Below are 15045 nucleotides of genomic sequence, written 5' to 3' on the forward strand. Positions count from 1 at the left end.
TAGAATCCAATCAAAGTCAAGAGAATTGAGGCTAATTAAGACAGAGAGAAGCACAGAAGGAGAGATGGAGGCAGCCAAGTTGGGAGTGAGGAAAAAAAGAAGATACTGAGGAACAAAGAAAAAAAAAAGAAGAAGAAGAAGACAGCCAATGCTGATGTGCGAATCGGCTGCCCAACAAGAGACCGGACTAATTATCACTCTAGGGCTGCTCTGTTCTCCCACGCACAGCATAGCGTCACTGTAGCAGCCTCATGCAGGTCTGAGCAGAATCCAGTCTGCTCACAGAACGTTGTCCCGGAAGACGCCCTGACTGACTTGTGAAATACAGTCCAGCGTCATATCCATTATCGCTTCCTTTTCACTTTCACTGGGGAACAGGAAACTGTGGGGCGTCTTTACTGTAAACAAGCTGTAGGTTTTACAAGTTTATGGTGAAGTGAAATGTATGTATGTGATTTTTAAACTGTGTTATATGCAGTTTTGATTAATCAGTATGTTAGATTCAGGTCAGATTCTGTCTCTGATTATATAAATGAATGTGATGTATTCTTGGAAGAAAGGGAAATGTTCTTTTAGGGTACTTGTACTTGACGTAAGCCACCTATATTTAGCACTTCCATTACTAACAGGCTAATCTCTCAAGACAGATTCTGCAATTTACATTGTAGAATCTGTCGGCAGCCCTGTGTAAAGACAACTAGAGAGGGGGGGAGGGTGGGGCTTTGAGTTTGAACAATGCTGCGCTTTAGCCAGTCTCAATGGAGGGGGCGTGGCCGAGACGTGCAGGTGTCCCCAGGAAATGTGTACCTACAGAAACAGCAAGCTCCGCGTCCATAGCGACCGCTCCACCCAAAACGCCGTCTCGTCAACGTGAAAAAAAATATTTTTTCCAGCGGATGTCTTAGTTACAACATGATTGAGCTAACTGGAGTAGTTTCATGTTGTATCCGACAACAGGAGGCTTTTAACAGATGACGTCCTGATGTTAGCTTTGCTGCTGCTGTTAGCTGTCCCTGTCAGCTGCAGCCACTGATGCTTTCTAGACATCATGATTTCCCATAACTGAATAAATACCACACATAGCAACACAAAACTGCTTTGCTAGCTCAATCATGTTGTAACTAAGACATCCGCTGGAAAAATATTTTATTCACGGACCATTTATTGAGTTATTACCTTATTTTTATACAGTCTATGGTTATTACAGACACCTCTAATGGCTAACGTAAACAGCTAACAGTTAGCCCAGCTAATCTACAATAACCATGTTATTAATTACAAAACGTGCACACAGAAATAGTAACGTTTGTTCAGTCATTGTGTTTATAGACTGAACAAACATCAGATTAGTCTACACGGTGATACAGTGACGTGAAAAATGTGATATATAGCTAAACTCTGCTGGTTTTCTAACCGAAGTATTTGTAAACAACACAGTGATTCTCTGTGTTAGCACAGTTAGTGGCGCTGATATAGTTAACAGTGGTGCTAAAGGGGTTTTGCAGCTCACAATTTAGCTGCTGAAGCTGAAAACAGAGTGACGGCACTGCAGCTTGGTGTGACTCGTGTCAAGTGCCGCCCCTGGCACACACTGGATGCATCACGCTGCAGCTCGGTAACAGATGACCACACAAAGTTATTGCTACTTTTACTGAAGATCTGTACCTCTTCCACCTCTGCATTACCCTAAAATCATGTATGGACACCCTTTACAAAAGTTGATCTCTGCCAATCTGCAGAGCTATGACTCGCTAGGTAACTCAGGACTGTGGGTCATTTAGCTTGGGATATTTCCGACCTCGACAAGTCTCTCCTCATCCATTCTTCATCACACACAGAGTTCTCTTTGCTGATATGTAAAAGAGGAGAGTGAGTGGGGGGAAAATGCATTTAATTCAGGGGTGGCGAGGCTGGAAATAGGACAGTAGCGTGAGGGGCAGTGCGTACAGGAGTGCCGACCCCGCCACTGGTGTGGGGTTGTACATTGAAAATAGTAGAGGCGTATTTTTTGACACCATTTGCCGTCGATGTGTTTTGGCCTTTACTCACTGTCAGCACCTGGGGGGAGACTGAAGGGTGTCCACCATGTTTCTGCAGGAAATAGTGGGACAGCACCAGACGCACCAGACTAACAAGGAAATGCATCCTGTCTCACATCATTTTGTGTTTATCTTAAAAATGAACCGAAAACAAAATGACGGTACATTTGCAAGCTGTGGAGAAAATGTTAACATATAGTTTACCTTACAACTGTGGCATATCTTGAATGTTGAACCAGACACATGGAGTGACTCACCACTGTGCATTTAAAGTCATTTAATACCCGTCTTTGATTTTTTTTCATCACTCTTGCTTCACAGCGAGAAGGTGGCGAGGTTGAATTCACCTTTAGCCCCGCTTCTTACAGCGTGGAGTTTGCACATTTTCACCATGTTTGCTTTGATTTCTTCTCACAAATCAGAAAGAAGAGTTAGAAGTCTCCAAGCTTCCCTCAGGTGTCAGTGTGAGTGTGTTTGTCTGTCTGTTTGTCCATCTGCGTGTGTATTTATGTGTCCAGAGCATGGTGCGTCCTGCCTTTCACTACAGTGTGTAGTCTCTGCCTCCCTGTGACCCTCACAATGAATGTGTCTGTACATAAACCAAAGAAATATGTTCGCCAGTTTGTTAGCTGTTAGACTAAACATTGCCGTCCTAGTTTTAACATAAGGCCTCTAAAATCTAAGTATGAGTGAGTTTGCTCGTCATTGCCCAATAGGCCAAGCGATCATTTTGATGCACATAAAGCCGATGGTAGCAGCTTTTCTGCGAGCTGGCAAGAAAACACAAAAGCGGTTATAGTGTCCCCAGCTGTAGGATGAAGGATGGTGGTGTCACCAAGCTCCAAAGACGTGCTTTTAAATTTTGCTGCAGTGACAAACTCGGCATCTGTTTGGTGTTCCTCATAGCGCTCCTCTCTCTTTCTCTCCCTCTCTGGTTTCCTCCAAGGCGCAGGATTTAATGTTTAAGCCTCCTGTCAACCCTCACAGTGGCTCGGTAAAACACTACTGCTGTTTCTTAATTTTCCATTTTTATGCAGCTCTTGGTGACATATACAGTAAGATGCCTGTCTTAAAGTCAAAACCCACTAAATCTTACATTAAATACCATCTCCTGCTCCAGATGATTTCAAACCCCTGCTGTAGCTCAGGTGTTATTATTCGGCCAGTGGTTGTTCATTGTAATCTCTATCTGAGCTTTTGTCCAATCATGGTCGCAGTTTCTGAAGTTTTAGGGGGTTTTTAATACTCGGGCCACAATCTTGCAGCAAAGGGTTGCTGAGGGTGGGTAATATTTCCTCAAAATATCCTGTTATTCGAGGGTATTTCTTCTCTCTCACGACAAAATGCTACAATACTGAAAATGATGTATTCATTGCAGAAATGTTGACCCAGTTGTGAAGGCGTTTTAGTCTGTAAACCACAGTGTAGCTGCTGTCTTATCACTATATTTTTTTGTGCATGTTCTGGAGTACATGTGTTTAAAGGATATTTTAATTTAAACGAGCAGTGTGTTGGATTAAGTGGCGTGATTGCAACCAGCTGAATCTTCTCCCATGTGTCAAGCATCAACTCCCGTTAGTATTCCTACAGCATTCATTGCTCAGGAGATTTTTACCAAGAGCCAAGTTATCCACAGAGGTGAATAAATCTGTAACAACACTGAGTAAAGTAGATTCACAATACAAATCAGTGTTTTTCCTCCACTGTTCTTCTCACTGTGGAGTTGCTGCTGACTGCAGTGGCTAACGTGAATGGCTCTATCTAGAGCCAGTGTTTGGTTTGTCTGTTCTGGGTTACTGTAGAAACGTAGCGGTGCAACATGGCGAACTCAGTGACCAGGACTCGCACCCTTTGTAGATATAAATGGCTCATTCTAAGTTAATGAAAACACAGCAGCTCTTGTTTGTAGTCGCCGAGTTTACATATCACCTTGGGTTCGTCCTTCACCTTCTCAAAATGATCCCACACTTTGGATTTCCTGCCCGACGTGTTATTAACTAGCCTGTGGAATAACCGCAGGTACCAGCCCTGGAAATTAACCTGACGAGGACACTTCCTGTGTCTGTCCTTTCAAAGTAAATTCGCACATGGTCCAGTCACATAGGTTTGGATTTATTTTGATAAGGCGCAGCTCCTGATAGAGTTTCATGTTTTGTTTTTCTGTAACTAAGCGACCAATGAAATCTTGGCGACTAATGTCCTTTCTGGTCAGCCCCACATATAATACTGATAATAAGAAAGAAAAAGAATACATACAATTTAAAGGAATACGTAAGTAACACTAATGGGAAGCAACATAAATGTATAAAACCCTCTAATAATAATAATAATAATAATGGAGCAGCCCTTTAAATAACAGAATTTACCGATGTTACCATAAATAATATGATTTGTGCACTTCTCATGGTTTCTATCATATTAAATGTTTGCATTGGCACAGTTTCCTTTTTGCTTTTTGCATATTTTACCCAGAGCGCATTGCTGTCCTCCACATCTTTTTCGTCTCAGTCCTTGACTTACTATTAAAACCACAGCAGAGCTAATTCATGTGGAAGTCCATTAAGGATTCACTTGCTTGCATCGATGTGTCATCCGCACACTGATGCAAGAGCAGGATAACACATAGGAGATGACTGGACATGGGCTGGCTGTGTTTGGGTGTGTCCACTGGTCTGTATGTGTTACTGCAGGACCAGTGCAGAGCAGTTACATCGTCTGTTAGGGAGCAACAATCTGATTGAAGGAAACAATAGTGTGATGTCGCTCGTGTTATTTCTGTCTTGGAGACATGAAGGGGAAGGCTGCTGAATTACATTTTGCCCACGCTGTTATTATTCTAGCTGATGGTTGGAGCTGTGAAGCCGTCACAGGGCTTTCTCAGAACGTCATGGCACCCACCCAGACCCCCTAAACATGATGGATGGGAGTCTTGGAGAGTGTGAATTATATGAGGTCAGTGAAAAAAAAGAGAAGAAGCTGGGCCGCTGCTGTGTATGAGGACACTTGGCTGCAGCCACAGAATTGTTTGCTGCTTTGTAATACAGCCGCAGGCGAGTGGGCAGGGAATCCAGCCAAGATGAAGTCAGTGTTTGTATCCGGAACGGCCTCTACGGACTGCTGTCCTTTGGCGGTCAATGAGCTCACTTTGTGTTTCAATCAAAATTAGGCAATTTGGATGGAAGGCAGTCATGCGTCAGGCAACAGTTTGTTTTGTCCTCTGAGTTGGAAAAGTAGAAACCAGACATGCACCTAATGCTGGGGTTAAGGACGTGGCCTGTCTTTATGGCTGAACAGGTACTGTATGATACCTATTTTTGGTACTTTATGTTCTCTGTAATAACAAAACGAGTGACGTAGTAGACTAAAAGCAATTCTGCTCCTTTGCTCTTTTCTAATCACACATAGAGCTAATCTTCTGTCTCTGTCTGTCTGTCCACTTGTGTGTGTCTGGCAGTGATACTTGGCTATTACTAAAATTGATCTAGAAAACAGACAGACCAGGCCCCAAAATTATTGCAGCAGATCCTTAGACTGTAACTGTGATGTCATCATTCAGTTTGTGGACTCCCGTTCTGAGGCCTCGAGTTCGGCATGTTGGCCATCGCCATCTTGACCTTTTGGAGCCAGAAGTGACCATATTTGGGTGAGAAGGTGGAGCTGTGTGAAGGAGCAAGAGTTGGATCTGACTGAGAAGCTGAGGACACTATTGGCAGACAGCCTGACCCTCATTATACATAGCTTTAAGCCTTAATAAAACGTAAACCGGTGAGTTATGTAAAAACTCACTCCCTTGCAGTTGACATGAATGTTGAAATTAGCTTTAGAGACTAGGCTGTAAACATGTTAGTTTCTGGCGTAAAGTTGGACATTTTAAAGTCTATGTCTGTGAGGATTTACTGGCTCCTTGAGTCAGCTTCAGGTGGTTGTTCAAAAATTGCTGTTTTTGACATTTGCATGTTGGCTTTGTTTTTCAGCCCCAGAGGTTGTCAGTTGGGCAGGTCGCTGTAGGGATAGTTTTGGCTCGCTGGGGAGCCGATGGAGCGGCTGAGAAGCTCCATAGCTGGCTTCCTGGTTTTGGGATGCTCCTGCTTCTGGTCTGATGTTGAACCCAGTGGCTCTGTAGAGGTTTATTGCGGGTATCAGAGCTCCATGGCTGATTTCTAGGCTTCAGTGCGCTTTGCGGAACTTCCGCCTCTTGCCTAATCCTGGTGTTCTCACCCAGATATGCCCAGGTAACACAATTTGACACTGATGGATTTAATGTGAATGGGTACTTGATGGTATTGATGCAATTTAGTCAGTATGCTTAAAAGTATGCTTAGAGTTTTGTACCCAGCTGAGGCTTGGGTAGTATCTTTTTTTAATGTACATTATCTCTTACTGAAATTTCACCGAGTATACGATATATGACTGTATTTATGTGCAGTGTTACCAAGCACCCCAGCCTGACTCCAACCATACAATACAGGTTTAACCTTCACTGACATAACGACCTTAAAGGGATAGTGCACCCAAAAATGAAAATTCAGCCATTATCTACTCACCCATATGCCGAGGGAGGCTCAGGTGAAGTTTTAGAGTCCTCACATCACTTGCAGAGATCCAAGGGGAGAGGAGGTAGCAACACAACTCCACCTAATGGAGGCTGACGGCGCTCCAGATTCAAACGTCCAAAAACACATCATTGAAACCACAAAATATCTCCATACTGCTCGTCCGTAGTGATCCGAGTGTCCTGAAGCCCCGACATAAAAAGTTGTTTGGAAAAACCTCATTTGAACTCTGTTTTTAGCCTCACTGTAGTGAGCTCGGTATACGCAGAAGCAGTTAGAGCTACAGGCTACAATGAGGCTAAAAACAGAGTTCAAATGACGTTTTTCCAAACAACTTTTTATGTCGGGGCTTCAGGACACTTGGATCACTACGGACGAGCAGTATGGAGATATTTTGTGGTTTCAATTATGTGTTTTTGGACGTTTGAATCTGGGGTGCCGTCAGCCTCCATTAGGTGGAGTTGTGTTGCTACCTCCTCTCCCCTTGGATCTCTGCAAGTGTTGTGAGGACTCTAAAACTTCACCTGAGCCTCCCTCGGCATATGGGTGAGTAGAAAATGGCTGAATTTTCATTTTTGGGTGCACTATCCCTTTAATTGCTTTGTTGATTTATCAAAAAGCACACTTCAATTAAACCAAACAGAAACAAAATAAAATTCACCAAAACTGTCTTAGTTAGTCTTGTTAGTCAGTTAGTTAGACAGTCCACTGCTGCAACAATCACAAATTCTGGATTGGTTGAAACAGAGTTAAGTGAGTTAAGCCCAGTTCAGATCAAAGATTCGCGACGAGACAAAACCGTTTAAGAACATTGCAGAGAAAAGTTGCAGCAGTGTGAACTCAAGCAGGCTGATGGTGTCACCTGCAACTCAGCTGGTCAAATCACCGGCGGCAGGTTTTAGAACGGAAAGCACGTCGCCCATTTGTACAGCCAATCAGCTTGTAGTGAACTACGCTGGTTGAGTCAAAATGACCGCAGACGACATGTTCGCTTGCTGTGGCAGGTGCTCGTCTCCGAAGAGCCCTCTGTTTCCGTCCTCACGATGTGCAGGTAATGGACGGTGGGTCACTGCTGCTGCTCACTGTATGTGCCTATGCCTGCACACACACACATTCTCATTGACTGATTAATTGGCGCTGCTTACTTACATTGTTGTGGTGCATTGATTATGAATACAGTCCATCTGATGCTCGTTTTGTTTCTGTTTTTCACCATGTCATCACTACTACAAATGCAGCTGTAGCCAGTATCTCACTATCACTATCCTCATTCATATTTTAAGAAGCTACAAATTATATTCAGACACAAAATAAGCCTGAAAACAATACAGAGAGTTGTTGCATAGAGATGATACACTGTCTCATCTGGTTGCATTGGTGTGAACCGGCAGGTTTAGTAGTTGCCTGTTTCAACTCTCATTGTATTTGGTCTGAACTTGGCTTTAGATGTGAAAATATACAGTTTTTCCCAAGTGTTAACAGTCCTGTAACGTTCTCCCTACCACTTCATGTCTCTCAGCTTAGCGGCCTGTTTCTACAGTAGAGACTGACCTCTGGTGGCGCGTGATGTGTACTACATACAGTACATCCTTAATACAGTATATATACCTGCATTTTTGACGGTGCTGAAAATCATACCACTGAGATTCCTAAATACCCTGGTATACTGTTATACCATGATACTGCCCAAACCTATACCCAGCCCTACCTTAAAACATTTTCAAAGAGCTGCCTTGAAATCTAACTCCACTTCACACCATGATCACTGGGACTGTTTATCTTAAGAGCCATCAAAATTACATTTCATCCTCGATCATTATTTGAAGCTTTTGTAGCCGGAAGGGAAAGCAGAGTGCTGCAACATTAAGAAAGAAGCAAGAGATATTTTTTAAAGCCTTTGCAGCTTGCTCGCGGGCTTTTCGCACCTATGCTTTAACAACGTAGTGCATTTTGAGTGTGAGGTCCACGCAGGAGCTGGAGAAGTATTTAAAGACAAGGCTGTAAAATTTCTGACAAGAGTGCTTCATTTTAAATAGTTGAAACCTCAATCTGAATTTATTTTGGTCCATGTTAGTTTTCCCATATCCAGTGCAGTCATCTAAATTGGAAGTTAAATTATCTGTTTGTGTGTGTGTGTGTGTGTGTGTGTGTGTGTTTTGGAGAGTGTGTGTGCATGCACAGCAGTAGTTAAGTAGCCTCTGGGCCTGCTCTGTGCTCAGCTTGATATCCTCAGTGGGGGTAGAGACATTGCTCGAGCAGACACATTCATCTGGACTAAGGCACCGAGAGTCAGCCTGGGGAGGCTGCAGGTAAAAAAAAAAAACTGACAAGGAAACATATTTTCATAACCACAGTCTTGGAAGAAAGAAGAGGGCAGCAGGAAGGATTGGGGAGGAGGGCGAGGAAATGGGAGAGGGAAAGAGCCGGCGAGCAGGAGGGCTGAAAGAATAGAGTTTTGTCAGAAAACTCAGCATCCGTTTCACCGGCCTCAGGCTGTAAGTTGTCATTTAAAACATTTTCTCTGCAACAGCCCAGATGATTTCCTCCCTCTCTGCAGAGACTTTCATTGCAGCACCGCCACTCTATGCAGATGCATTCAGTAAGGAGTGTTGGGATGCAGGTATTTTCACAATCAGTAACACAGTAAGATTATTAAAGCTTTTATATGATGAGGGTGTACAGGCTGTTCTCAGCACACTCGTGGCGAGGCTCCAGCTGCAGTGTTGCAGTTCACTGAATGTTTTATATGATTCAATTGGAAATGCAATGGTTTGTTCTCCCTCTCTGTCTTTCCCCTCTCTCTCTCTCTCTCTCTGTGCCTTTGTGCTTGTTTCTCCACACTGCAAGTGAGCACACATTTCCATGAACGGCGCAGCCATAAACAGAAATCACTACTTGAGTTTCTGCTTTTAAAAAGACCGATTCCACCGTCCCCGCGGTACTTCCCCACTCTTCAGTACATGTTTTCCTTTGTAGGAATGATTTGTTATTACTCACTTTAATTGGTTGGATTAAAATCAATCCCCCCCTCCCAACCAACAGAGAGGTTTCATAAATCAGGCAGCGACGTAGTTTTGTGGTAAAGCTGATGTATCGCATCTATTCAGCCGGTCAGCAATCGATCATGAAAATGCCCATGAATCTTCTTGACAGGTTAAATGGTATTTACTCTGCAAAAAGTGAAGTGCCGACTAACTGGCTCGTTGCAACTCTGTGTGATACCCTTGACCTTTCTGTGTTTGCCGCGGCGGTAGCCTCTTAAATTATCAATGAGGGAAGCATTGAACCGCGCTGAGGTGGACAGAATGTAAAAGAAGCCTCGCGTGTGTTTCAGTGGACTCCAGTTATCAGTGTTTGATCTGAAAGTTGCCATAATGGCGGCACTGAAAACACGGTAAGAATCAAGGATGTTACAGGGAAGCGATTAGCAGGCACACTTGTGATTATTACTCATTTCATTTTTATGATTTATTGGCTTCTAAATGGAAGTATAAAATAGGCTTAGTGCTCTAAATGGAAGTCACCTTGAACAAGAACATCAGCAACGCCGGTAAATGGCAATAATGATAAGCAGTTGCGCTATAAGCTTATTAATGTGGTCAGGCCAGTCTTCCTAATCCCTCTGTCTTTTACATTTGATAACAGGCAGAGAACAACTGCTGTCACCTTTTCCACTTTAAATCCCAGACATCTCTCTTTCTGTCTGCTCAATAATAATTGCATTGTGCGTGCCAGTGGATTGCTTCCTGTTTAGCTACGTGTTTATTCGTGCACTGTGTAAGCAACAGAGCTCAGCGAAGATGGAGCTCACACACTCTAATATACTTCTAGTGTTTTAATATCACAGGACAATATTCCCAGCCTTCCCATGGGCCTCTTTCATTTAGTTTTATGACAGTAGAACACCGAGCAAAGTGTGCAAGCTCTAAGTTTTATACATGTAGACTTTTATTAGCTCTGTGCCTAAACAGTAGATGACAGCAGGACAAAAGGTTAATAGCAGCAGCTACTGTGTGCATGCTTGTATTCTGTGTAACTCCTTGTAGAGCACATTATGTCAGCCAAACATTTTTAAAGTGCGACAGTTTGAGTGCTTCCACGGCTGTGTGGACATTTCCTTTTAAGAGGCGTTTCACGTATTGACAGACGGCTTAGATATTCTGTACTAATGACTGTCCCTGGCCTTTCTCTTTCACAGCTCCCATCAACCCTCACCTGAGTAAGTAATGTGCACCTCACTTAGCATGTCTCACCAGAGAGCGAGCTCCTCCTGTCTGTCTGTCTGAGCAGCACAGTCTGTGAGAACAGTGGGGAGACTCAGAGTAACTGCACGTCCCGTGGAGATCTGACTCTCAACATGTCACACTGCACTGGAAGATCCTTCTAAGTATTCTTAAGTAGGACTAAATGAAGTATGACAAATGAGCTTTCCTTTAGGAACTCTGGGTAAACCTGCACCAGGCATTTTGACATGTTGGGAGCTTTAAAGGGATAGTTTGGAGTTTTTGAAGTGGGGTTGTTTGGGGTACGTATTCATAGTCAGTGTATTAACTGCAGTAGATGTCAGTCAGCACGTGCCCAGTTTGGAGAAGCAGGCCGGAGTCTGACACAGAAGCTAAGCAATGTACTGCTGCAAAACCTATTTTAGTTACCTGTAAAAAGTCCCACCTAAAAAAAATCAATACCACTTTAAGTTTACCCTGTGTCTCATGTGAGGACGTCACATTTTGGGTTTACTTGACCTTATTCTTCATTCTGAGATACTAAGGCCTGTTGTCCTTGTGTGTGGACACTTTATTGTGCCATCTAGTGGCAGTAAGACACAATACACTAATCCAAGTAAAAACAAGATGGCAGCCATCTCTGCCAAGTCGGTCTGCAGGCAATCCCGACACAAAAGTGGACAAGGTCCAAAACCTGATCACATTTTATGGTTAAAACTTGATTATCTATGATTTATAATGTCTATAGTTTGATATGGCAACATATTTGACCAATTTTAGCAACAGTAACAAGATAAGCAGCTGTTAATTAAAAAGTACTACTTTGAAGACATTGGGCCTTTTTTATCGTCTTATTTGAGGACATTGGAACTTACTGATCATCAGGTCTTACTGATCAAAAATAGCTAAGTGAAATAAAAAATGCAAACCAAACAAAAGTTCAGGTCTCAAGAGGATATTGAGAGTATCTTCATTGATTCGCATTTCCGTCAGGCAACCCACTCTGATAGGGAAGCCATTAAAGGCTTAACTTTCACATCTACGCTCTCGTCAAAGCAAGACTCCATTGACAAAAACAGTCAATTTTAGCTCAATGAACACAGGAGCTGCTGCTCCACCACTGCTTCGATCAGTTAGATATTTTGTGTTATTGTGTGACTTTGGTGAATCCAAACGCCAAAGTCACACAATAACACAAACAAAATAACTGATTGAAGCAGCAGTAGACCAGCAGCTCCTGTGTTGAGCAATGTTAAATCACTGTGTTTTTCAATGGAGTTTGGCTCTGAAGAGAGAGATGTAACGGCTTCATTTTCCCGTTGGAAATCTCCATCTGAATTTAGGGTAAAGCAATGAAAATATTCTAAATATAGCATACACTTAAATGGATATTGTTTTTTTAGGTGGGACTTTTTTTTTAAGTGGCTAAAATAAATTGTGGTGCAGCCCCCTCCACAGCAGTAGATTGCTTAGCTTCCATGTTGGACTCCGGCCCGCTTCTCTAAAGTGGGGACATGCAGACTGACATCTACCGTGTGTAATATACTGTACCCCATAAAACCCCACTTCAAAAAATCTGAACTATCACTATCCCTTTAAATCTGAACAGGACATTGTGCATGTAGGATGGACTGTATTTGCATGTGTTCATGTGTGTGTGTGTGTGCTTGTACATGCTACACAGTGAGGACCAAAACACGTATTTTAGCAACAGAGTGAGGACATTTATGCAAAATGAGGACATTTTGGCTGGTCCTCACTTTTCCAAAGGCCCGTTTGAGGGTTAAGACTTGGTTTTAGGGTTCAAGTTAGAATTAGGTTGAGGTTAGGGTTAGGGTTAGGCATTTAGTTGTGATGGTTACAGTTAGGGAATGTATTATGTCAATGAGGGTCCTCACAAAAATAGAAGTACAAGTAATATGTGTGTGTGCGCATGGGAACATTTGCACGCTCTGTGCTTTGTGAGGATTACTTATGCATGCATCTGTGCCGTGTGTTTACATTCTTTAATGCTTAGTCCCACTTATGACACATTTCATTGTGGAAACTTTACAAATTCACATTATTCACGCCTTGAGAATCCACACTTAATCATTGTTTGCCGTGCTGCAGTGTGCTGTTGTGAATTGTGGTTTATTTATTTATATAGGTATATATTTTTGGTGGGTGTTCACACAAACATTGCCAACATAATAACAAACATCCTAATCACCAACATCATTATCCAAATCCCCGAAGGAAACTATCTTACCTGCACGCCTCCTCATCCTCCCTCCTTCCTCTGCCTCTCTTCCAAATCCTCCCTATCTCTCCCGGGCGCAGAAAGCAAAAGCATTTAGTTTAGCTCACAGTGGATTGGGGGGCGTTGGTGTCTAGCCCCCGGAGCTAGACCTCCATTTAAATCTGCATGCCTATGAGGAGAAGAGTCAAGAGTACCTGCAACCCAGCCCCTTCCTCCACTCTCCCACTCCACCACTTCTTTCTCTCCTGCTCTCACTTTCTATCTCTTTCTCTGCCTCGCAGCATCACTGCCCTCTTCCTTCCTTTGGTCCATCCGCCCACGCTCTTCCTCAGTCTATGTTACCTCCATTACCTGAGTAAAAGCTGCCGTTTCTGCTCCTCTCAAGGTCACCACTCCAAACTGCTCCCAGCTACGTTTTAATAAATCAATGAATATTTATCAGAACACATGCCTGTATCCTGAATCCAAATGCTCCTTTTTACTATCTCTTTGAGGACACTGCTCAGCAGCAGCGTGTCCTCTGGTTAGGTTTTGCTTTGTTTTTCACGTGGATTAGAATTGAGGTTCTGACACTGTTGATCCTGCGCTTACCACCTTCATTAAACTGAGTGTGTTAGTTCCCTTCTTATTCATCAGTATATTCACTGTGAGACATTCCCCTACACGTGACTTGTCATAACCTCATACTAGAGAATTACTTTTGTTTTTTCTTGAGGAGTGACGAAACTTAAGGTTTCACTCCTCTGCTGCACACTCCACTAGTTTACAAATTGCAGTCAAAGGGGCGTGGAGAGCGGCGAAGGAGAAGGGAGGGCGAGGGTGAAAGAGGGGGGAGCACCAAGTGTCTGCACCTGCACAACTACGACTGAGAAGATGGAGCGTGATAGAGAGGGAGGGAGGCGGTGTCAATTTTAAAAACTGAATACAGAGTCCTACGAGTGAGACACTACAAAACATTCAAGGACAATCATTTTTACTTTCAGTCATGAAAAAAGAGGTATTCAAAAATGATTGGCAGTTCAATAGATTTTATTTTAAATGTTATCGTATTTCTACAGGCAGTGGCTCAGTCCATAGGGACTTGGGTTGGGAACCGGAGGGTCGCCTGTTCGAGTCCCCGTCCGGACCAAATATGGAGCGTGGACTGGTGGCTGGAGAGGTGCCAGTTCAACTCCTGGGCACTGCCGAGGTGCCCTTGAGCAAGGCACCGAACCCCCCAACCGCTCAGGGCACCTGACCAAAGGGCAGCCCCCTCACTCTGAGATCTCTCCACTTTGTGCATGTATAGGTCCTGTTTGTGCATGTGTGTGTCTTTCAGGCCTGTGTGTAATTGACAAGCAAGAGTGAAAACATTGAATTTCCCCTCAGGGGGATTAATAAAGTTAATAAACTTAAACTAAACTTAAACTTAAACTTAGTTGTCAAATACCGATGCTTTGTCACACCCCTTGGCGTGTGATACTGACGCAGAAGGCACCTTTTGGCATTTGGGATCCACCAGGCTTTCAACAAACTCCAATATAAACCCATACATAAACCCACAGCAATATTTGATGCTCAGAGCAACTGATGTAGTATAAAGAGCAACGAGGTCTGTGTAGGGCAGGAGCAAGGGGAGGTGAATGGGTCACTCATACCATTTTTCAGCGAGGACACTGCTATTGTGTGTGTCTTGTGCAAAACCAAAGCCAATGCTGTTTTGTTGTAATGCTACGTAGGAACTTATTCTAAACCAAAAACATGATGTTATTTTGTTACTTCAACCTATCTGTAGCCATTTGACAACTTAAACCACGTGTTACAACATGTTTTACTCAGGTGACAGCTGTATGTCACATGCAGTACAGACTCTAAAGCAGTGGTTCCCAATTGGTCCAGCAAGAGGGTCCAGATTTCTTCTTAGTCATTCGTTTGAGGTCCACACAGTTTAATATATTCAGGGACATACTTGCGTTCGACCATGTTGTCAACGTCGTCAATTTTTCCCA

General features: G+C 43.2%; 1 protein-coding gene across 1 annotated transcript in view; it reads left to right on the top strand.

Moving 5' to 3' along the window:
• LOC125897557 (MAM domain-containing glycosylphosphatidylinositol anchor protein 2-like) overlaps positions 1 to 15045 on the top strand; it is a 118185-nt gene that overhangs the window by 63058 nt on the left and 40082 nt on the right. The window contains exon 6 of the mRNA XM_049590961.1: positions 10791 to 10811. Within this exon, the coding sequence (XP_049446918.1) occupies positions 10791 to 10811 (21 nt within the window). The remainder of the gene's footprint in view (positions 1 to 10790; positions 10812 to 15045) is intronic.

Source organism: Epinephelus fuscoguttatus, linkage group LG11 (genome assembly GCF_011397635.1).
Source record: "Epinephelus fuscoguttatus linkage group LG11, E.fuscoguttatus.final_Chr_v1".
Taxonomy (NCBI): Eukaryota; Metazoa; Chordata; class Actinopteri; order Perciformes; family Serranidae; genus Epinephelus; species Epinephelus fuscoguttatus.